Source organism: Panulirus ornatus, chromosome 8 (genome assembly GCF_036320965.1).
Source record: "Panulirus ornatus isolate Po-2019 chromosome 8, ASM3632096v1, whole genome shotgun sequence".
NCBI lineage: Eukaryota > Metazoa > Arthropoda > Malacostraca > Decapoda > Palinuridae > Panulirus > Panulirus ornatus.
In genome coordinates, this window is record NC_092231.1 from 45,321,509 (window position 1) to 45,345,684 (window position 24,176).

The window sequence follows — 24,176 nt, forward strand, 5'->3', positions numbered from 1 at the left end:
CCCAGCTGAGAATCCATCAGTACTACTGTGATTTTAGAATGACTTTTTCCTAAATATTCAAACACATCATTACCGTGAATGTAGTGTGTGCTTAACGTCTCATCAGCTCCCTCAGCAAGAGCACATTTCCCTGCTTGTGGTACATTTGAGGAAGATTCGAAAGTAAACACTAAATCGAGGTATTTGTTTAATAAGTCAGTCAGTCTTCTAAGCTGGCCTTAGCTAAGGTGACAAACGCGTTAGATAACGGGGCGGAAATTCATTTAGTACTCTTCTCGTCTGTTGGAATTCTCTGATTCTTTTTGTTTTTTTTCAGTAGATTGTGAAAAACTCTCTATTCAATATCTTTTTCCCAATTACCTATCCTGAAACATTATTGTGGTTATATAATCATTACGTAACACAAATTTCCTGCAAGCATTTTTTGTAAACTTAAATTTCTTTCCTCATCCAACCAAGCACATCTTCCTCATCCAACCAGCACATCTTCCTCATCCAACCAAGCACATCTTGCTCATCCAACCAAGCACATCTTGCTCATCCAACCAAGCACATCTTCCTCATCCAACCAAGCACATCTTCCTCATCACTCACAGCAGACACCTTCTCCCTCCCCGCCTGTTTCTGACCATACACCGTAGCTTGTCATCCTGTGTGTCTCGCCAAACTTATGATCAAGTTAGTCACTAAGGTAGACTATCAAGGAACAGGTCAATATCACATTTTTTATCTTTACAAACGAAATTCACATTGAATGTGACGGTACTGTGGACACTAATGTATTCTAACTTATCATCAACCTCGCAGATCACTCATCATCAGGTCTCTGTCTGTGGTCGACACGAAGTTTGATACGTTGTCTCCTCGAGTTGGCTCATGGATCACTTGACTTAGAAGGCAATCTTTTCGTGGATCGATTCACCTGTTTCCCTATGGTCATCCGATACGAAATCGTAAATACTAAGGTTGTTAAAATCTTCGACGATTATCGTTCTTGTGTTTTTTAAGAAGAGTTTTGCTTCCTCATGTAAGGGCGCGTGAGGGAGGGGAGCTTGTGGGTACCTGGGGAGGGAGTGGGTGTCGCGGGCGGAGGCGTGGTGGGGGGCAGCAGGAAGCCCGGGCAGGCGAGGGTGTCTGGGCAGGGAGGAGGTGGTGGTGGTGGCACGGTGGCAGGAGAGAGCAGCGGTAGTATTGTGGGCGAGCTGGTGGTGTCTGCACGCGCACCGCTCATCTCCGGCCTCACTCACGCGCCAGCAGCGGTCGCCTCCCCACACACCCGCCTGACACTGGCCCGTGAGGTACACTGCTCACTGCCTCCCAGCTGACCACCTCCCGCCGCGCGTGACCTGGCCTCACCTTCCACCCCGCCCAGGGCAGCTGTCTGACCCTACTCCATACATCCTGATGATGACAGCCTGCTGGTATCCTCGCCTTCACACCCCACACTCTGTCGACCCGGCCACACATCACACCTGGCCCTAAACACTTTAACATCCACGCCAGCATCTCCCTCACACCTAGATCCTTGATACAGATGCCACTTACACTTCCTCCACCACCACAATCCGTCCCTACACTCTACACACCTGACCTCTGACCGGAAACTACCTCCCCCCACACCCCCAGACCTAACCTGTGACCAGAATCATACCTTAAAACCACTTTTTTTGCCCCTCTCCTTTGAACCAGCGGGACATCTGCCTAACCCCAGGACGAACCTGAAAAAAGTTGAGGGTGACAACACAAGTGTTGTCAGGGTGGCAGGATTGGGGCCCCCGCCAGACCCCCCTCATGTCACCAGTGGATGCCACCACTGACCCTTACCCCAGGTCATCAGGAACACAACACTGAACAAATTCATTAAATATTCTTCCCTTCGAGTGACAGAAAAAAAAAATAGCTGGTGATGCCTGACCACTCTGTGTTTATCCCTTCCACATATGAGTCTGGAACGTTAGAAATAAACTATTGAGAAACTGTATAAAAAAATTCCTTCGAAGCAAGTTATACGTATATTGATAAACGTACCGCACACTACATCTGAAATAAGAGAAAACGAAAATGATGGGAAATAGCGTGATCTGAGATCAGAGGGTTTGAGCAGGTACGAGAGTGAGGCATTTACACGTGTGGTGCTTCTGTGGCTACCCCAGAACTCGTAGTAGTAGTAGTAGTAGTAGTAGTAGTAGTAGTAGTAGTAATGGTAATAGTAGCTTGTGGAGCATTTCCAGACGTGGAATGGCAACAGACAGTGTTCAGTACTGGTTGTATTATCCATAAAAATGAATGACTCTGGTAATCTTAGTGGTAGTTTTAACTATGTAGCAGTGGTGAACACGTGTGGTGGTAACTGAAGTACCGTCAGTGGCAGAAGTTTCACTAGTGGCGAACGTTACAGTGGCTACTGTAGGGAAGATAGTGGACTACAGGGACGTGCTGTGTGTGTGTGTGTGTGTGTGTGTGTGTGTGTGTGTGTGTGTGTGTGTGTGTGTGTGTGTGTGTGTGTGCGTGAGCTTTGGGCAGGAGTCTGCTACAACACTGGTAGGGGCACCTCGTGGTAGGGATAGTAGTAGTAGATACAGTAGTAGTGGTGGTAGATGCAGTAGTAGTAGCAATAGTAGAAGTAGTAGTAGTGGAAGTAGTAGTGGTGGTGATAGTAGTAGTAGTGGTAGATGTAGTAGTAGTAGTAGTAGTAGTAGTAGTGGTAGTAGTGGTGGTAATTACAATAGTAAGGGCGTCACAAGACGGGGAGTTCCCACCCCCCAGCATCGGGTGGCGGGCGGCAGGTCGGCCACGTGGCTGGGCGGCATCGCGACTCCAACTCCTCCTCCGCCGCCGCCGCCACCAGCCCCGCCGCCACCTCCTCCGTTGCCGCCACCAGCGCCGCCGCTACCTCCTCCGTTGCCTCCACCAGCCGCCAGCCTGGATAATCCAGCCACCTCCGTACACCCTCACCTGGGTGATGTGGGTGGCCAGTGGGTACAGAGAGACTTGCCACCCTCGTAGCACAGTACAGCCACCCACCCTGGGCGGCAAGGCCAGTGTACACACACACACACACACACACACACACACACACACACGAGTCAACCTTCAAGTGAAACCAAAAAAAAAGTGTTGAAAATAAGGACCCGCGGGTGAACCTGCCCCTCACACAGGAGGGAAGTATACACGTCCGGCGGTGTGTGTGTGTGTGTGTGTGTGTGTGTGTGTGTGGGTGAGGAGGGTGGTGGTAGTAGCGGGGCCGGTCATGTGTGGGTCAACATATCTAGGGTCATGTTCATCCGCCAGACCTCAGCTCTCTGACCCGACTTGCTCACCATTTTTTTTTTCTCTTTAAATTCTGTTCTTTTATATATATATATATATATATATATATATATATATATATATATATATATATATATATATATATATATATATTCAATACCGTTTCATTATCGAAATTTTGCGTTCCACCCAGATTGAGAGAGTTATTAAATGCAAATGACCTCTTTCCATGATAGAAAAATAAGCGGTATTCTTAAATTGGAAGCAGTAACTCATTACCTATGCTAACTTAATACCAAACTTTGCCGCCTGCATCTTCCTTATTAATATTCTTGACCAGGAGGGAACCTCGCCTGATTTTCGGTGCACATTATCAGTTTCATAAGACGAGAGTGAAAGAAAAAAAAGAAAAAAATCAAAATAATAACGCTGGATCGTCGCGTTTGATGACAATGATGGAAATGAACCAGAAATCGCCGTGTGGGTTGTGCCATTAGTGTGAGTGAGAGGTTGGTGTGTGATAGGCGGGGGTCGACGTGTGCTGGAGATCGCCGTGGGGGAGTGTGGACAACATGGAGACTCCGGCCTACCCCGCCTCCCAGGTTCTCCTCCTCACCTTCACCCTCACAGCTGCTTGTCTTCTCTCCCAAGGTAAGTACTGTACTTCCTCATGTACACTTGAGAGTACTCCTCTCCTCCAGCAGTGTAGTACAGGTCGTAGCCCATGTCTTCTGTACGCAGGTGTACAATCTTCCTCTCTGGTGTATGCCTCACTACATACCCATATCTTCATCTCTTGTGTGATAAACAAGGAGGGGGAAATATAGTAGCAAAGATACGCGTGTCAGTCTGCAGTGTTCTGCCGCAGACATGGCCATCTTGTCACCACTGGGTAATCTCATCCACTGTACCTCCCCAGGTACGAGTCCTCAACCTGGATATGTTCTCCCACTGGGAAGGTAATACTGACGGTGTCATCCCACTGGGGAGATCCTATTGAGTGACATCCCACTGGGGAGATCATATTGACAGTGTCATCCCACTGGGGAGATCATATTGACAGCATCTTCCCAGTGGGAGATCATACTAACAGTGTTATCCCACTGGGGAGATGATATTGACAGTGTCTTCTCAAGGAGGAGATCATACTGACAGTGTCAGCCCACTGGGGAGATCATATTGACAGCATCTTCCCACTGGGAGATCATACTAACAGTGTTATCCCACTGGGGAGATGATATTGACAGTGTCTTCTCAAGGAGGAGATCATACTGACAGTGTCAGCCCACTGGGGAGATCATATTGACAGCATTTTTCCACTGGGGAGATCCCATGGACAGTATGGGTAACAACCTTGCCTCCACTGCACACGACCATCATGGGTGGAGTCCCATACCTTGCTGGTGGTCTGCACCCACTAGTGAAGTCCTCATGCTGAGCCTTGTGTTACCTGCTGGCTGGCATCTGTCACGTGCCACGTCCCGGGGTGGTGGAGGGCCACACACACACACCGACCCTACGAAACGATAGACGCGTTTGTGGCCAACACATCAGCAGATGATCCAGCGATGATCACCTCCAGAAGTTGTGTTGTGTGTGTGTGTGTGTGTGTGTGTGTGTGGGCAACACGTACACACAACACAACATAATTCAAGGTTAGAAACAACTTATTACTGTGTGTGTGTCATATCTGTTACACCGCTCTTTACAAGTATATATATATCAGGAAAGCCACGCAAGTTATATCTCACTTCAGATAGCAGTATTATGACAAAGAAACATTATTACATTCAATTGTTTACCGATGACCAACATGAAACGAATATATTCTGGTATACGTACTATCTACACATTCACAGGAATATATATATATATATATATATATATATATATATATATATATATATATATATATATATATATATATATATGTTCGGTTCTTCTTGTGTAAGAGTGTGTTCTAAAGCGGGAAGGGTCAGACATCAGGCCGCTTGATATAGCAGGAACAGCTTAATCCTGTGATCAAATATCTCCATGACAACAGTACGACCATTAGGTATGATGATGTCGTGACCTTTGACTCTGCTGACCTTTAAGGGTCAGATCAGGGACCAGGCCATTATACCTGAGGGTCACAAGGTCGAGCTCAAGGGTCGTACCGTCGTGTTCAAGGGTCGTTCTGCTATGTACAAGGACACTATTTTGCGTTGCAAAGCAATATTTTAGGAGAAGAGAGAGAGAGGAAAAACACGTCGGTGAGCGGTACTGCGGGAATTCACGCTAGATTTAGCAGATTATATCTAGCTGGTGAACACCATAAGTTGTCGATCAAATATTATATTAACAACATGCAGCAAATACTGCTACACCACACCGCTTTAGCGGCTCAGAAACACATCATGCACGATAGGAAGAGACGATCTATGGAGACAGGTGGAGACAGGTGGGTGACAGTAACAGCTGTTTGACAGAAATAAGTGCAGGTACCTGCTAACAACAGATGTATTAAGAAAAATACAAGTGCTGTGTGAACAGAGAGCATGGATTCCCCGCTAGAAACAGGGACCTGGTTAAAGCGGAGGGCCGCTAGAGAGAGGGGGGTCATTAGGAAGAGGCGAATGCTTTAAATAGGTGCTTGTTAAACGGTCAACAGATGACCATAACAGACTGTTGGTCACCACAAGGAGTCGAACGCTACACAGGAGTGGTCATTATGAACGGGTGGCCGCTCGAAATAACGTAGGTAGCAGATGTAAACATCCCGCACGTATATATACAACCATATGTGACGTACAAGCGGTCGTTATGAACATGTAGTCGCAATAAACAGCCATGATACATGTTAACATACTGAGCATGACGGTACGACCCTTGAGCACGACGGTACGATCCTTGAGCACGACGGTACGACCCTTGAGCACGACGGTACGACCCTTGTGCAACATGGCCCGACCCTTAAGTACGGCGGTACGATCCTTAGTACGACGGTACGACACATTGAGTACGCCGGTACGACCCTTGAGCACGACGGTACGACCCTTGAGTACGACGGTACGATCCTTGAGCACGACGGTACGACCCTTGAGCACGACGGTACGACCCTTGTGCAACATGGCCCGACCCTTAAGTACGGCGGTACGATCCTTAGTACGACGGTACGACACATTGAGTACGCCGGTACGACCCTTGAGCACGACGGTACGACCCTTGAGTACGCCGGTACGACACCTTGAGCACGACGGTACGACCCTTGTGCAACATGGCCCGACCAGGGTCTGACTATCGGGCCACAGGGCAGTACCGTCGTGTTCAAGCATCGTACCGTCGTGTTCAAGCATCGTACCGTCGTGTTCAAGCATCGTACCGTCGTGTTCAAGCATGGTACCGTCGTGTTCAAGCATGGTACCGTCGTGTTCAAGCATCGTACCGTCGTGTTCAAGCATCGTACCGTCGTGTTCAAGCATGGTACCGTCGTGTTCAAGCATGGTACCGTCGTGTTCAAGCATCGTACCGTCGTGTTCAAGCATCGTACCGTCGTGTTCAAGCATGGTACCGTCGTGTTCAAGCATCGTACCGTCGTGTTCAAGCATCGTACCATCGTGTTCAAGCATCGTACCGTCGTGTTCAAGCATCGTACCGTCGTGTTCAAGCATCGTACCGTCGTGTTCAAGCATCGTACCGTCGTGTTCAAGCATCGTACCGTCGTGTTCAAGCATGGTACCGTCGTGTTCAAGCATCGTACCGTCGTGTTCAAGCATCGTACCGTCGTGTTCAAGCATCGTACCGTCGTGTTCAAGCATGGTACCGTCGTGTTCAAGCATCGTACCGTCGTGTTCAAGCATCGTACCGTCGTGTTCAAGCATCGTACCGTCGTGTTCAAGCATGGTACCGTCGTGTTCAAGCATCGTACCGTCGTGTTCAAGCATCGTACCGTCGTGTTCAAGCATCGTACCGTCGTGTTCAAGCATGGTACCGTCGTGTTCAAGCATCGTACCGTCGTGTTCAAGCATCGTACCGTCGTGTTCAAGCATCGTACCGTCGTGTTCAAGCATCGTACCGTCGTGTTCAAGCATGGTACCGTCGTGTTCAAGCATCGTACCGTCGTGTTCAAGCATCGTACCGTCGTGTTCAAGCATCGTACCGTCGTGTTCAAGCATGGTACCGTCGTGTTCAAGCATCGTACCGTCGTGTTCAAGCATCGTACCGTCGTGTTCAAGCATCGTACCGTCGTGCTAACAGGTTTCAAACACTTGTCGTACCGCACAGGTGGCCACTATGGGCAGCTGTATCCAGCTGGCCCGTCTTTATATACGGAGCAGCTGTACTGGTCTCTCAGGACAGCTGCCTTGCAGGATCATCTGTCAACGGACCATGTACCGCTGGAGACGGTCCACATTAACGGACCAGGGCCGAGTGGATGGTCCCTGGGTCGGTCTAGCCCCCTGGGACCATCCATGGTTGGGACCATACTCCAGCAGCTCCCTGGGGGTCCACACCTCACCAGAATTCTCCACTGTAGCGGCGAGACGTCAGTGGAATCATCCACTGTGGCGGCGAGACGTCAGTGGAATCATCCACTGTGGTGGTGAGACGTCAGTGGAATCATCCACTGTGGCGGCGAGACGTCAGTGGAATCATCCACTGTGGTGGTGAGACGTCAGTGGGAATCATCCACTGTGGTGGTGAGACGTCAGTGGAATCATCCACTGTGGCGGCGAGACGTCAGTGGAATCATCCACTGTAGCGGCGAGACGTCAGTGGAATCATCCACTGTGGCGGCGAGACGTCAGTGGAATCATCCACTGTCGTGGTGAGACGTCAGTGGAATCATCCACTGTCGTGGTGAGACGTCAGTGGAATCATCCACTGTGGCGGCGAGACGTCAGTGGAATCATCCACTGTAGCGGCGAGACGTCAGTGGAATCATCCACTGTGGCGGCGAGACGTCAGTGGAATCATCCACTGTAGCGGCGAGACGTCAGTGGAATCATCCACTGTGGCGGTGAGACGTCAGTGGAATCATCCACTGTGGTGGTGAGACGTCAGTGGAATCATCCACTGTGGCGGTGAGACGTCAGTGGGAATCATCCACTGTCGTGGTGAGACGTCAGTGGGAATCATCCACTGTGGCGGCGAGACGTCAGTGGAATCATCCACTGTAGCGGCGAGACGTCAGTGGAATCATCCACTGTGGCGGTGAGACGTCAGTGGAATCATCCACTGTGGTGGTGAGACGTCAGTGGAATCATCCACTGTGGTGGTGAGACGTCAGTGGGAATCATCCACTGTGGTGGTGAGACGTCAGTGGGAATCATCCACTGTGGTGGTGAGACGTCAGTGGAATCATCCACTGTGGTGGTGAGACGTCAGTGGAATCATCCACTGTGGTGGCGAGACGTCAGTGGGAATCATCCACTGTGGCGGTGAGACGTCAGTGGAATCATCCACTGTGGTGGTGAGACGTCAGTGGAATCATCCACTGTGGCGGTGAGACGTCAGTGGAATCATCCACTGTGGTGGTGAGACGTCAGTGGGAATCATCCACTGTGGTGGCGAGACGTCAGTGGAATCATCCACTGTGGTGGTGAGACGTCAGTGGAATCATCCACTGTGGTGGTGAGACGTCAGTGGGAATCATACACTTAAACATCAGTGAAATAATTCAGTGTTGATGAAGCGTCACTGAAATTATCCCAAGTGATAAAATGTCAAGTGGAATTATCAACACGCTCAGGAAGTCTTAATTATCACCCAGCTTACAGTAATTATCACCCATCAACAGTAATTATCACCCAATCTACAGTAATTATCACCCAACCTACAGTAATTATCACCCATCAACAGTAATTATCACCCAATCTACAGTAATTATCACCCAATCTACAGTAATTATCACCCAACCTACAGTAATTATCACCCAATCTACAGTAATTATCACCCAACCTACAGTAATTATCACCCAACAAATAGTAATTATCATCCAACCTACAGTAATTATCACAACCTACAGTAATTATCCAAGACTGATGGTAAATAATCTGTCACCATTAACCACTTAAAAAGAAAACGAGACGACAGACTCGCTGGTATATCATCAAGTCTTGTGTATACCAACACAGTCATCAGTTTACCAGACATTTCAGTTATCTAATTGATCAATTTCATATCAGTTCACACCAAGTCATCAATTTGTCAGCGCATCTTCCTTGTCTCATGTCGTAGGGTAATTAACAGATGAAGATCACCAAACGACCACGTTATCCCTAATGATAATGATAATGATGATGTAAGGCTTAATTTCTCATTAAATGTTTCGTTTTGTTGGTCACAATTTACAAAGAGAGGTTCCTGATGATACACACACACACACACACACACACGCACACACACACACACACACACACACACACACACATATATATATATATATATATATATATATATATATATATATATATATATAGGGGAGAAAGAATACTTCCCACGTATTCCCTGCGTGTCGTAGAAGGCGACTAAAAGGGGAGGGAGCGGGGGGCTGGAAATCCTCCCCTCTCGTTTTTTTTTTTAAATTTTCCAAAAGAAGGAACAGAGAATTGGGCCAGGTGAGGGTATTCCCTCAAAGGCCCAGTCCTCTGTTCTTAACGCTACCTCGCTAATGCGGGAAGTGGCGAATAGTTTGAAAGAAAGAAAAAAAGATATATATATATATATATATATATATATATATATATATATATAATGATTTTCATGAACACGACCAGACGGCCCACGGGAAGAACACGACTAGACACCTCAACACACAACTCAATATTTGATAGAGTAAATAAACCAGTTGTTGATGACCTAAACTGTGGAAGACTGAGGGAAAGTGTATCATGAGACCGACCCACCACTGTGAACACGACCACACAGACCGACCCACCACTGTGAACACGACCACACAGACCGACCCACCACTGTGAACATGACCACACAGACCGACCCACCACTGTGAACACGACCACACAGACCGACCCACCACTGTGAACACGACCACACAGACCGACCCACCACTGTGAACACGACTACACAGAGCAACCCACCACTGTGAACACGACCACACAGAGCAACCCACCACTGTGAACACGACCACACAGAGCAACCCACCACTGTGAACACGACCACACAGACCGACCACCGACTATCATAAAAGTGACTGTCCCCCCCTCCTAGGGGGGGGGGGCGGTCATTCAACAGACCCGGCCACTAAGAGTTAATTATGTCACACGAGAAACAAAAAGAAATCTGTTGTTTATTAAGCCAAGCAATTATTATGCAGATTAATTTGACGTCTCACGATTCACAATGAACGCATCTGCTAATATATATATATATATATATATATATATATATATATATATATATATATATATATATATATATATATATATATATACAAAGAGAGAGAGAGAGAGAGAGAGAGAGAGAGAGAGAGAGAGAGAGAGAGAGAGAGAGAGAGAGAGAGAAGGAATGAGTGTGAGCGGATGTGACCTTTTCCGTTAGTTTCCTGGCGCTACCTAGCTGACGCAGGGGGTGGCGATGTTGTTTCCTGTGGGTCGGGGGTGTCGTCGTGAATGGATGAGGGCGAGGAAGTATGAATATGTATATATGTGTATGTGTTTGTATGTATATATGTTGATATGTATATGCATGTATACGTACGTGTATATAAGTGTATGTTTATATGTGAGTATACGAGAGGATGGGTCTTTTTCTTCGTCTGTTTCCTGGCGCTACCTCGCTGACGCAGGAAACGGCGATCAAGTACAATAAATGAATGATATCTATGTATCTAAAATAACTTCTCCAGGACTAGATGTGTATGGTCAGAAAATAATGAGAGATGGTGACTGTAAGGGGAGGATGTCTTCACCAATGTGAATACATTTTTGTCATCAACATGATATCACAATGATGACTTGACCAGTAATATCGTCCAGCAACACAGCAGGAGATACAGACAGCAGCTGCTCAGAGAGGGACACAGTGGCCACAGGTGATGGGGGGAAATAATGAATATCTTGAATGATGAAGGAAATAGGGAGAATGACCAGGAGGCCTCCATGCATGGCTCACAACGGGAAAAGATGATAAAAGATAAATGATTTATGATTAAATGAATAATCAAGATGCCGTCCACAAAGTGGTAGACATCTGGCCTTTATTCATTATGCACGACGGTACGATCACTGAGCATGACGGTACGATCCGTGAGCACGACGGTACGATCCTTGAGCACGACGGTACGATCCTCGAGCACGAATCCCTTAAGTACGACGGTACGTTCTCTCACCACGACGGTACGACTCCTCCTGAGCACTACGGTACATCTCTCTCTCTCTCTCTCTCTCTCTCTCTCTCTCTCTCTCTCCTTTCTTGTGACAGGCCTGAGGATCTGGTCCGGCATCTGCCAGCATCCTTCATCCTGACCAACACTTAGAGGTGGATGAACAGCTGGGTGGACTGTGGACCGATTGCCGCAACCAGGATTCGAACCTATGCCATGCTCGACCCCGGGCGGCCCGTGAATGCGTCATGGTCAGGAACGCTAACTGCTACACCACGGAGGTCAATTACTAGGATAACTGACGCAAATGAGATTAAAATCAACCTTGAGTGAGCATTAAAAACACGAGAAGGATGTGTGTGCGAGCGATCTTCATCCCAAAATATTCTGTAGATATTATCATTAATCTTTAAACTGCGATGTTTCTCTCACATTCAATATTCTCGATTTTATTCTATCGATCAATTTTGTACATTTCTGAAGTGCAAGATAAGCTGAATGGTATGCGGGGTCGCGGTCAACAATAAGCTTCCACTTAACCAGCTGCAAGGAAAACGAAAATTGCGTGATCATACCAAACAACTTTTGTATAACTCTTTAAGAAAAGTAAAAATGAAATAATTTTGGAAGACAAATGTATATTTACTTAACAAAATATTTATATTGATCATTGATTAGAGATAGTCTATCGCTTCCTGGCCTTTTGGATAAGATTAAAGTGTAGTATCTATTCTTATCAGCTTAGTGATATTGTAATACAGTTCCCAGACGTTATTCATCATGTTCTTCAACGCATCTTTACCCAGAATATTTTCCTCGGCCAGTTTCTAGACGCGGGATATAAAGACGTGAGTGAGTGGGGGAAACCAGGAAGGGAGACAGGGCTTTCAGTGAATCACTCAACCAGACATACATCTCTCTCAGTCCAGGTTTCTCATCACACACACACACACACACACACACACACACACACACACACACACACTTCAGTCAATTGTATCGCCTCAGGAAGAGCCTGAGAGAAATCCTCTCCAGCACTGGGTTCCACTTGGATCATTTGCTGCATAGTGGTGGTGGCCAGACACCAGGTTCAAACAGTGTTTCCCTTCGCTATGTACGTCACACAAGGTGCAGTGTGTTGCGCCAGCCAGCCTTGTGTTGGCTGAGACTTTCGTTAAGGACAAGGTAATGCATTTCCATGTGTTAAGAACTGGTTGGTGTAAACACTTAATGATGAGGACTGAGACATATCCTGGGTACCTTATGTCCTGGACTTACACGTCATACTTCCCAAGACATGATGATGTGACCTTGGACCTGACCTCAGGATGGCTTCCTGCACCGAAACAATGACTTGACGCATTTGTATTCGCCAGTCCTTTGTGCATTTCAGGGTATTAGCCCCACGAACCAGAAGCATCAGCCAAAGACTATAAGAAAGCAAGGATTCTGACAAGTTGAACTTTTTCTTAATGACTGGAATTAATACTTCCGAATGATGGGTTCCGATTCGCTATGGGTTCTGACTGGTCGAATCGATTATGGACGAGAGAAAAGCCAGCTCTCTATTTCAGCGCCCCACTATAGCTGTCCAGCGCGGGATTCCAAATTGCGTTATCTGTTCACATCTCTTCTCCCACGATCTGGGACAACATAACAATGAGTGAGTTAGAGCCTCACTGTAAACATTTCTCTTGTAGTGTATACCACAATATAGTTGACGATATGCATGAAAAAGAAAAGGAAAAAATGGGGGCTCTAAGGAAAGACTAGGCTTCACACACCCTTTGAAAAAGAACCATTTTCATTACAATCAATTTATACAGTTTTCCCCGAGGTCATACGTACTACATAATTAACACACACACACACACACACACACACACACACACACACACACACACACACACATATCCCTGAGGATAGGGGAGAAAGAATACTTCCCACGTTTTCCCTGCGTGTCGTAGAAGGCGACTAAAAGGGGAGGGAGCGGGTGGCTGGAAATCCTCCCCTCTCGTTTTCAATTTTCCAAAAGAAAGAACAGAGAGGGGGGCCAAGTGAGGATATTCCCTAAAAGACTCAGTCCTCTGTTCTTAACGCTACCTCGCTAACGCGGAATAAGGCGAATATGTATGATTTATATATATATATATATATATATATATATATATATATATATATATATATATATATATATATATATATATATATATATTCAGCTGGACTATATATAGATACTGCACGAGTGAGAGGTGAACGTTGGCAAGGCTGTATCATCGCTACCAAGGTAGGAACAGATGTCGGCCTGTGAGGCTGATCCTCGCTTGGTTCCCTCTTCTGTTCCTCTTGTAGATGGTTAATGATAAAGGAGGGGAGGTCTTCCAGCCTCCGCTCCCCGTCCTCTTCTACAACACAGCAGGGGCCCGACACTGGCCACCTCTTGTTTACCAAAATCCGCTACCCTGTCGCTATGCAAGACTCACGCCCATTGGCTAATGCCCGTTTACTCATTAAATCTGACGACCAATCAGGGAGCCTGACGTAGACAGAACTGTCAGCGATTACCGACCACATCCGTCACGGACGCAAAGTCTAGTTGCTTCTAAGTCTTAGTTTCAGATCTAAATCTAATGACTTAGAATTTGACGAATTAGAGACAGTAGGGGTTCTGCACGGGGAGAAAATGAAGATAAGTAATGAGAAGTGTGACATAACAAGTCGTGAGGAATGACAGTGTACAACACCACTCATTGAAAATACACACACACACACACACACACACACACACACACACACATATATATATAATATATATATATATATATATATATATATATATATATATATATATATATATATATATATATATATATATTTCTATGAGTCCACGGGGAAAATGAAACACGAAAAGTTCCCAAGTGCACATTCGTGTAATAATCACATCATCAGGGGAGACAAAAGAGAGAAATATAACAGTCAGTTGAAATACATCGAAGAGACGATGTATATATATATATATATATATATATATATATATATATATATATATATATATATATATACATGATCTGAGAACATAATTTTGTATAATTTGTTTATCATATAACCAGAAAGCTAGGCCCGAGGTTATTCATAACCACGTAATTACCTTTTCATAATCTTCAAGTTCCAGTACCACAACTGAGCCAGTGTTGAGGTGCCGGGGGAGCGGCCACCCCGCCCCCTGTGCTGTGTCCCCGCCCCCCTGTGCTGTGTCCCCGCCCCCTGTGCTGTGTCCCCGCCCCCTGTGCTGTGTCCCCGCCCCCCTGTGCTGTGTCCCCACTCCCCTGTGCTGTGTCCCCGCCCCCCTGTGCTGTGTCCCCGCCCCCCTGTGCTGTGTCCCCGCCCCCCTGTGCTGTGTCCCCGCCCCCCCTGTGCTGTGTCCCCCCCCTGTGCTGTGTCCCCCCCTGTGCTGTGTCCCCACTCCCTGTGCTGTGTCCACGCCAACGTTCTGAAGTGACGTAGCAAATAAACGTTTAAAGTGATTGACGTTCATAATATTTGTTGTAGATAATAATGCCACTTCCCCTTATTTTCATTGTTTTCGGGCCTTGAGCACGACGGAACGACCCTTGAGCACGACGGTACGACCCTTGAGCATGACGAAACGACCCTTAGGCACGACGGTACGACCCTTGAGCACGACGAAACGACCATTGAGCACGACGGTACGACCTTTGGGCACGAAGGTACGACCGTTGAGTACGACGGCAAAATTATTGTACATAATGGTCTGGCTAGGGTCGTACCGTCGTGCTCAAGGGTCGTAAGGTCGTGCTCAAGGGTCGTAAGGTCGTGTTCAAGGTTCGCACCGTCGTGCTCAAGGGTCGTACGTCTATGCTCATAAGTCGCACGTGGCAACGCCGTTCATAATGTATTTCAATCCTGGCCCAACTGTGTTCATTATAAGGTCATACCAAGTCGTAATGCATTTATTTCCGCGGATGTGGCACCATGAATTATCTGCATGGCAAGTGCAAATATTAGTCCATGTGTATGTGGGTGGGTTGGGCCATTCCTCGTCTGTTTCTTTGCGCTACCTCGCTGACGCGGGAGACGGCGATTAAGTATAATATCTATCTATCTATCTATCCATCTATCTATATATATATATATATATATATATATATATATATATATATATATATATATATATATACATATTCCTATGAGTCCACAGGGAAATGAAACACGATAAGTTCCCAAGTGCACTTTCGTGTCATAATCACATCATCAGGGGAGATACAAGAAAGGAATATAACAGTCAGTTGATATAACATTTGGTTGAGTCTAGAGTTGAAGGTCGTCATTACTACAAGGACGGCATATTAATCTTTCATATGTTTCAATATCATTTAAAAGTTCCCCAAATTGATATTTACAGTCGAATGATCTCAAAATCATGAACTGGTTAGCTGTTATCTCATTTTCTGATATGAATATCTTTTTTTCCCTGAGGTTTACAACGGCTTTTCAACCCTATGTGACATGTCACTCTATTTGGATATGTTATCAGTATCCAAGACACTTCAAACTGAACCAGATAACAACCAGATTCCTGGTAGTACGACCTGCTGGTGTTGTAGTACGACCTGCTGGTGTTGTAGTACGACCTGCTGGTGTTGTAGTCTGGTCTGGCTACCAGGGTCGTGTAGCAGTGTGGTGAGGGCGGCTGTGGGTGTGTGTGTGTGGGGGGGGGGGGGATCAGGATAGGTCTACATCGCGTAGCTACCGGCCTGACGCCACACACACACACACACACACACACACGCATCCACACACACCCCCACACACACGCATCCACACACACACACAGTCATTGACCCTGGCTCAGGGGTACGTCATGCACCAGGAACACCTCCTCACTCACCTGTGAGGGTCGTTAATGATGACCTCAAGTCCCAGGTAAAATGGGAAGTAATTGCTGAATTAACGCAGCGCTGAGCCTGGATCACCGGGGCTGGCTGTCTGTATACATAAGCCAGACATATTCAGCCAGGAATTATAGGAAAGATATATACACATGAACACCAGAGCAACACAAGAGTGTCAACAGGACAGTCACATCACCACAACACCACACAACACCTTCTGCCTGGTCGTGTACACAGTAACGGTGCCATGAAGACTCGAGCAAGACTGGAAATACTCGAGGAAGACTGGAAATACTCGAGGAAGACTGGAAATACTCGAGGAAGCAACACCATCAATATTTCAACTTACAAAATTAACGCCATGATTACCTTAGTAACGCCATCATTTCACTTATATATATATATATATATATATATATATATATATATATATATATATATATATATATATATATATACAAAAATCACGCCTACATGATTACCTTAGTAATGCCATCATTTCACATATATATATACATGGCAGTAATATCACAAACATCGCAGTAATACCAGAATAATCGCAGTAACGGCACAAATATAACAATGACCCAAGAAATCTCCCAGTAACACCAGAAATATCGCAGTAACGGCAAAAATATCGCAGTAGCATCGGAAATATCGCTCTATACCCGGAAATATCACAGTAATACCGGAAAAATTGAAGTAACACCAAGGATATCGCGGTAACGGCCAGGATTATCACTGTAACACCTGCATTAATGTAGTAACACTACAAATACCAGTAGTAAATTAAAAAAACGTCACAGTGACACTAAGATAGCGTAGTATAACTAAAAATGTCGTAGTAACGCTTGAAATATCGCAGTAACGGTAGACAGATCGCAGTAACATCGGAAATATCGCAATACTACCTGGAATATCGCTTCGATGCTAGAAACATCACAGTAGCGCTAACATTAACGCATTTACGCTAGAAATAACGCAGCAAAACCAGAAATATTGTACTAGCGCCAGAAATATCGAGGAAAGATGAGAAATAACTAAGTTATACAAGAAATAACGCAGTAACATTATAAGTGTTGTACTACGATCCGAAATAACGCAGCAACGCTATCGTAGTAACAGAAATAATACTGTAACGCTAAAGAACATCACAGCAACACTGGAATAATACAACACAAGAAATATTGCAATAACATCGAAGTTATCGCCGAAACACATGAAACACAGCGGCCACACTTGCAACACAACTGTAACACACGAGGCGAAGCAACTTCGTAATAATGTAACATTTTTATACATCAGTTTTAACAAGAATACGGAAATAACATCAGAAATACGTCAGGTAGGCAGGAAATACAGAAGCAGCGCTAGAAATGCAGTCGCTATGCTATGAACGCTGAAGTAACGTCAGAAATACGGTAATCATGTTAGAAATACGGAAGTAACACTAGAAACACAGTTATATAAGGAATACGTAAGTAACACTAGAAGAACATTAGTTTTACCAGAAATAAGGGAGCAACACTAGAAATACATCAGTTTTACCAGAAATAAGGAAGTATCATTAGAAATACATTAGTTATACTAGAAATACGGAAGTACAACTAGAAATACATTAGTTTTACTAGGAATACGGTAATAACACTAGAAATGCATTAGTTATATTAGGAATACGGAAGTAACACTAGAAATACATTAGTTATATTAGGAATACGGAAGTAACACTAGAAATGAATTAGGTATACTAGAAAGACGGAAATACCACTAGAAATAAATTCGTTATACTAGAAATACGGAAGCAAAGCTAGAAATGAATTCGTTATACTAGAAATACGGTAATTATACTAGGAATAAGGTAGTTATACTGGCAATACGGTAGTTATACTAGAAATAACGTAGTTATATTACGAATACGGTATTCATTCTAGAAATATTGTGTTATATCAGAAAAACGGTAGTTATATTGGAAATACGGTAGTTATGTTAGAAATACGGTAGTTATTCTAGAAATACGGTAATTATACTAGAAATACGGTAATTATACTAGAAATACGGTAATCATAATAGAAATACGGTAATTATACTAGAAATACGGTAATCATAATAGAAATACGGTAATTATGATAGAACTACGGGAATTATACTAGGAATGCGGTAATTATACTAGAAATACGGTAATTACACTAGATATGCTTTAGTTGTACTAGAAATACGGTAGTTATATCAGTACTGCTGTGGCCACACTAAAAATGTGGCCATCCACCACAAGTGGTAGTTAAGACAGCAATAACGGGCTAACAACAGAGATGCGGAACATTTCAGAAATACGTCTAGCGCTAGAAATACGGCAGCGATGTAAGAAATAAGGCAATAACGCTAGAAAGACGACGGAAGCAAGAAATACGGGAGCAACGCCTGGAGTCTGGTAGTAACATCGTGTAGCGTTTGAAAAACACAAACACAAACAAAAAAAAACTACATGTTTTGTATGAGGCATCACAGGGGTGTGGGGAGGAGGTGGGGTGAGGCAGGGGCGGGGGGTGGCTACAGCTGGGGTGAGGCAGGGGTGTGGGCAGGGAAAATGCAGGGGCAACTATAATGGTCTGGCGTGGGGAGAGAAGTAGGGGGTGAGCCTGGGGACGCACAGGGGCGACACAACCTGCTGGGGGAGGAGCTGGGGTGAGTGTGGTCGCTGCCCCATCTTAGATTATCCCCAGGGGAAATACGCAGAAATCTTATGAAATTACGCATTTACGCCATGACAGTCTGTGCATTGGCTAGACCTCATCACACGGTTCGGTAGAAGGGTCGGGCACCATCCCCGCCACCGTCAGCTCCTGTCGACACGCATCCCTCGTACCCTAGTCGCAGTTCCGCCACCACAACTTCACCGACATCCCATCTCTGAGCTGGTTCATACCACCACAAGAACAGCTTCGTCTCGACCACTGTGGACGTCATCAATGACCAACAGACAGTCACCAGTGTGTGTGTGTGTGTGTGTGTGTGTGTGTGTGTGTGTGTGTGTGTGTGTGTGTGTGTGTGTGTGTGTGTGTGTGTGTGGAGGCAGTTAACCCCTCGTCACCCGGGCCTCCTGCTCTGTGATGCGTCTTGGTTCTGTGTGTTTTCAGCCCTTGGCTCCGGTTATCATCATCATCATAATAATAATAATATAATAATAATAATAATAATAATATAATAATAATGATAATAATAATAATAATAATAATAATAATAATAATAATAATAATAATAATAATAATAATAATAATGATAGTAATAATAATAATAATAATAATAATAATAATAATAATAATAATAATAATAATAATAATAATAATAATAATGATAATAGCAATAATAATAATTTGTAATAATAATGGTAGTAATAACAATAATAAGACTGTCATTAATGATTCTTATCAATATTATTGACATCACATACGACATAGCGCAAAATTCTTGGTAACACAAATATCTACCTGTAACATTAACACGCTAACCATAACACGGTAACACTAACACGGTAACACGGTTGGTGTACCTACCTACGTGGAACATCACATTCATACAGACAACATCCAGTCCAACATGGGAACTACAACACTAGCAACACTAGTTATGCCATGAACACCGCTGGACCACCTGCGTTACCAGGAACACCGCTGGACCACCTGCGTTACCAGGAACACCGCTGGACCACCTGCGTTACCAGGAACACCGCTGGACCACCTGCGTTACCAGGAACACCGCTGGACCACCTGCGTTACCAGGAACACCGCTGGGCCACCTGCGTTACCAGGAACACCGCTGGACCACCTGCGTTACCAGGAACACCGCTGGACCACCTGCGTTACCAGGAACACCGCTGGACCACCTGCGTTACCAGGAACACCGCTGGACCACCTGCGTTACCAGGGACACCGCTGGACCACCTGCGTTACCAGGAACACCGCTGGGCCACCTGCGTTACCAGGAACACCGCTGGACCACCTGCGTTACCAGGAACACCGCTGGACCACCTGCGTTACCAGGAACACCGCTGGACCACCTGCGTTACCAGGAACACCGCTGGACCACCTGCGTTACCACACTAACGTAAGAGATATTGTAGTAACACTGGAGAGCATCGCAGTAACGCCAGATATAATGTAATAACGCCAGGGGACATCACTCTAGCGCGTTGTATGTTGTGATAACGCCAGAAACATCGCAGTAACGATACATGTTGTAGTTACGCCAGAAACATCGCAGTAACGCCAGAAACATCGCAGTAACGCCATGCATGTTGCAGTAACGCCAGAAATATCATAGTAACGGCATACATGTTGTAGTAACGCCAAAAACATCGCAGTAACGCCATACATGTTGTAGTAACGCCAGAAACATCGTAGTAAGGCCATACATGTTGTAGTAACACAAAAGAAATCGTAGTAACATGATATGTGTTGTAGAAACACCAGAAACACTGCATTATCGCCATACATGTAGTAACGCCAGAAACATTGCAGTAACGCCATACATGTAATAACGCCAGAAACATCGCAGTAACGCCATACATGTTGTAGTAACGCAAGAAAAATCGCAGTAGCATCATATGTGTTGTAGCAACACAAGAAAATCGCAGTAACACCATATTTGTTGTAGTAACACAAGAAACATCGCAGATATGTTGTAGTAACACCGGGAATATTGCACTTCGCCGGAAAACGTTGTTGTAACATCAAAATTATTACCACTGCTTCAGAGTAACACCAGATGTATTGCTTTAACACCAGGGTCGCAACACCAGGAACACCGCGCTATCAAAATATCTTAGGAACACTAAACTCATCTCAGCCGCGCTGTACATTATGTAGCAACACAGGAAACACACAAGTGAAGCAGGAAATACCAGAGAAAAACTAGAAAGACCGCTGGAGATATGGTAGTAACGTCGCTAGATGTTGCTGGAATGCTAGGAAGTAACACTTGAGATCTCGTAGCAACACAAAATTAGAGATAGCATGGAAATTATTGTAGCAACGTCTGATACCAAAAAGTAGCGCTAGAAATACTGTAGTAACACAAGGAAATTATTGTAGCAACGTCTGATACCAAAAAGTAGCGCTAGAAATACTGTAGTAACACAAGGAAATTATTGTAGTAATACCTGAGACCAAAAGGTAGCGCTAGAAATACCGCAGTAACACAAGGCTCATTACAGTAACACCAGGAATATCAAAGTAACACCGGAATCGTCTCAGTCCAACACTATACGGGATACAGTAGTAACACGAAATATTGTATAAGTATCAGAAGATGTACAGTAACACTAAAATACAACAGCAACAATGATACAGTAGTAACATCCATTGCTGTTAACACCAGAAAAATGTAGTAACACCAAATAACATAGCAGTTCTGCCATGGATCGATGCAGTAACGCCAAAGAATATTATGTCAATGACCAAATATTTTTGAAATACTAAAAAACATCGTAGAAGCGTCACAAATATGATATTCAAAATATTAGGGGCATCAGAAATATTGTAACAATGTTACTAACGTTACAGTAACACCATAACTTGTTACAGCAACATTTGAAACCTTCTAAAAACACCAGAAATATTCTGGCAACCCCAGAAATATTCCGGCAACACCAGAAATATTCCGGCAACACCAGAAATATTCCAGGAACACCAGAAATATTTCATCAGCACCAGAAATATTTTAGCAACACCAGAAATATTCTAGCAACACCAAAAATATTCTGGCAACACCAGAAATATTCTGGCAACACCAGATATATTCCAGCAACACCAGAAATATTCCAGCAACACCAGAAATATTCTAACAACACGAGAAACCTACAAATAGCACCAACAATATTGTAGTAACACCACAAACATCATAGTAACACCAGATATTCCGCTGTAACACCGAACTTGTTTACGTAACACCGGCAACTCCGCTGTAACACCAGGAATTATTAAGTAACACCTACAACCTGGCGATGGCAACATGATCACAGCGGTAACATGAGACATACCGCAGGGAGAGGTAGACTGTGTTGTTAGTAACACATGAAACATCGCTGTAGCACCAAACATCTGTAGATAAGATTAGAAGCGGTGAGGGGTGACGATAGATGTTACCACCAGCTATCATAACGGCACCGGAAATGATGTTGTAACACGAGTAACATGTCGGACACATCGCTGTGGTGACAGAGGTATTACTGTAATAGGTCCACTGGTAATATTGTAGCAACACTAAAATAGCATATTATGACCAGAAATATTACAGCAACACAAACACGACATTGTTATAGTAACACTAACAATACTGTCGTAGTAACAGAAACTGTAGTAACACAGTGTATGTTACCATGAGAAATACTGTAGTTCTATAACACTAAAAGGATCATCACTACCATAAACATTTCTATATCATGAACATCAGAGAAAGCAATAAACTGCGTTACCAACATCGGAAGTAACGAAGTTATATAAATTAGTAACGGCAGAAATATTCTCGTAACAGAAATGATATTCGTAATAGCTTTAACGTTTTTGTTACCAACACCACAGACTCCGGAGTAACGCTGGAAACACTTCAGTAACACCAGAATCATAGCAGAGTAACACGAGACATCTTGCGGTAACACCAGAATTATGGTAGAGTAACACGAGACATTCTGCGGTAACACCAGAATCATGGCAGAGTAACATGAGACATCTTGCGGTAACAGAGAACAAGTGGCAGTTGAACTACAATTACTATGACGCCACAACATCGCAGGAGAACACGGGGAATGAGGTGGTTGAGTATTTAACCAATTTCTTCAATACGTTGTCACAAGAGAAGTTCCAGAAGACTGTCCACTCGTCACTTCAACACCTGGACGAATACTATGGTAACATGATCCATGTCTGGAAACTGTCGTCCAGTTAGCGTGACGTCTGTGGCTGGCCAGTTAGCGTGACGTCTGTGACTGGCCAGATAGCGTGACGTCTGTGGCTGGACAGCTAGCGTGACGTCTGTGGCTGGTCAGTTAGCGTGACGTCTGTGGCTGGCCAGTTAGCGTGACGTCTGTGGCTGGCCAGTTAGCGTGACGTCTGTGGCTGGCCAGTTAGCGTGACGTCTGTGGCTGGCCAGTTAGCGTGACGTCTGTGGGTGTTATGGGCCAATTATTTGAGACAAGATTGTAAATCGTTTACCGGATCACAACTTGATAAGTGATTCTCAGCATGGCTTACCATGCAGTCATTCACGTCGAGCAGATCTGCTTAATTTCTTTTATCCACATATGTGGACGTAAATATAGCGGATGAAGTAATTCATCCATATTTGCGGATAACATTTGATAAAGCCCGGCATGAAGGATGGCGAGCAATGGTTGAGTCGTGTGGTATAGATACGGTTGTGCTCCGGTGGTGACCATCTGGTTCACTGGCAGTAAACAAATGAGTAGCGGTCAAGCCTCAGGATGGTTAGACGTAAAAAGTGGTGTGCCACAAGGATCAGTGTTTGGACCAGTTATCTTTCACAGACACACAAACATACACACAACCACATATATATTGGAAAGGATCACAATTTTGCGCGTGATCAAGTATATTCCTACGAGTCCCGTGGACTCATAGGATATATATATATATATATATATATATATATATATA

At 44.7% G+C, this 24,176-nt stretch overlaps 1 protein-coding gene and 1 pseudogene across 4 annotated transcripts in view; both read left to right on the top strand.

Annotated features, from left to right (window-relative positions):
- The first annotated feature begins 1,196 nt into the window (after positions 1 to 1,196).
- Positions 1,197 to 24,176, top strand: part of LOC139749932 (lachesin-like) — a 414,993-nt gene continuing 392,013 nt past the window's right edge. For 2 of the 4 annotated variants that reach the window (XM_071664354.1, XM_071664358.1), the window contains exons 1-2: positions 1,203 to 1,298; positions 3,464 to 3,921. In XM_071664354.1, the coding sequence (XP_071520455.1) occupies positions 3,843 to 3,921 (79 nt within the window). In that variant the 5' untranslated portion in view covers positions 1,203 to 1,298; positions 3,464 to 3,842. Of the gene's footprint in view, positions 1,299 to 3,463; positions 3,922 to 24,176 lie in introns of all 4 variants that reach the window. The other 2 variants (XM_071664355.1, XM_071664356.1) reach the window with 2 other exon arrangements.
- LOC139749936 (U2 spliceosomal RNA) lies at positions 12,284 to 12,397 on the top strand (annotated as a pseudogene).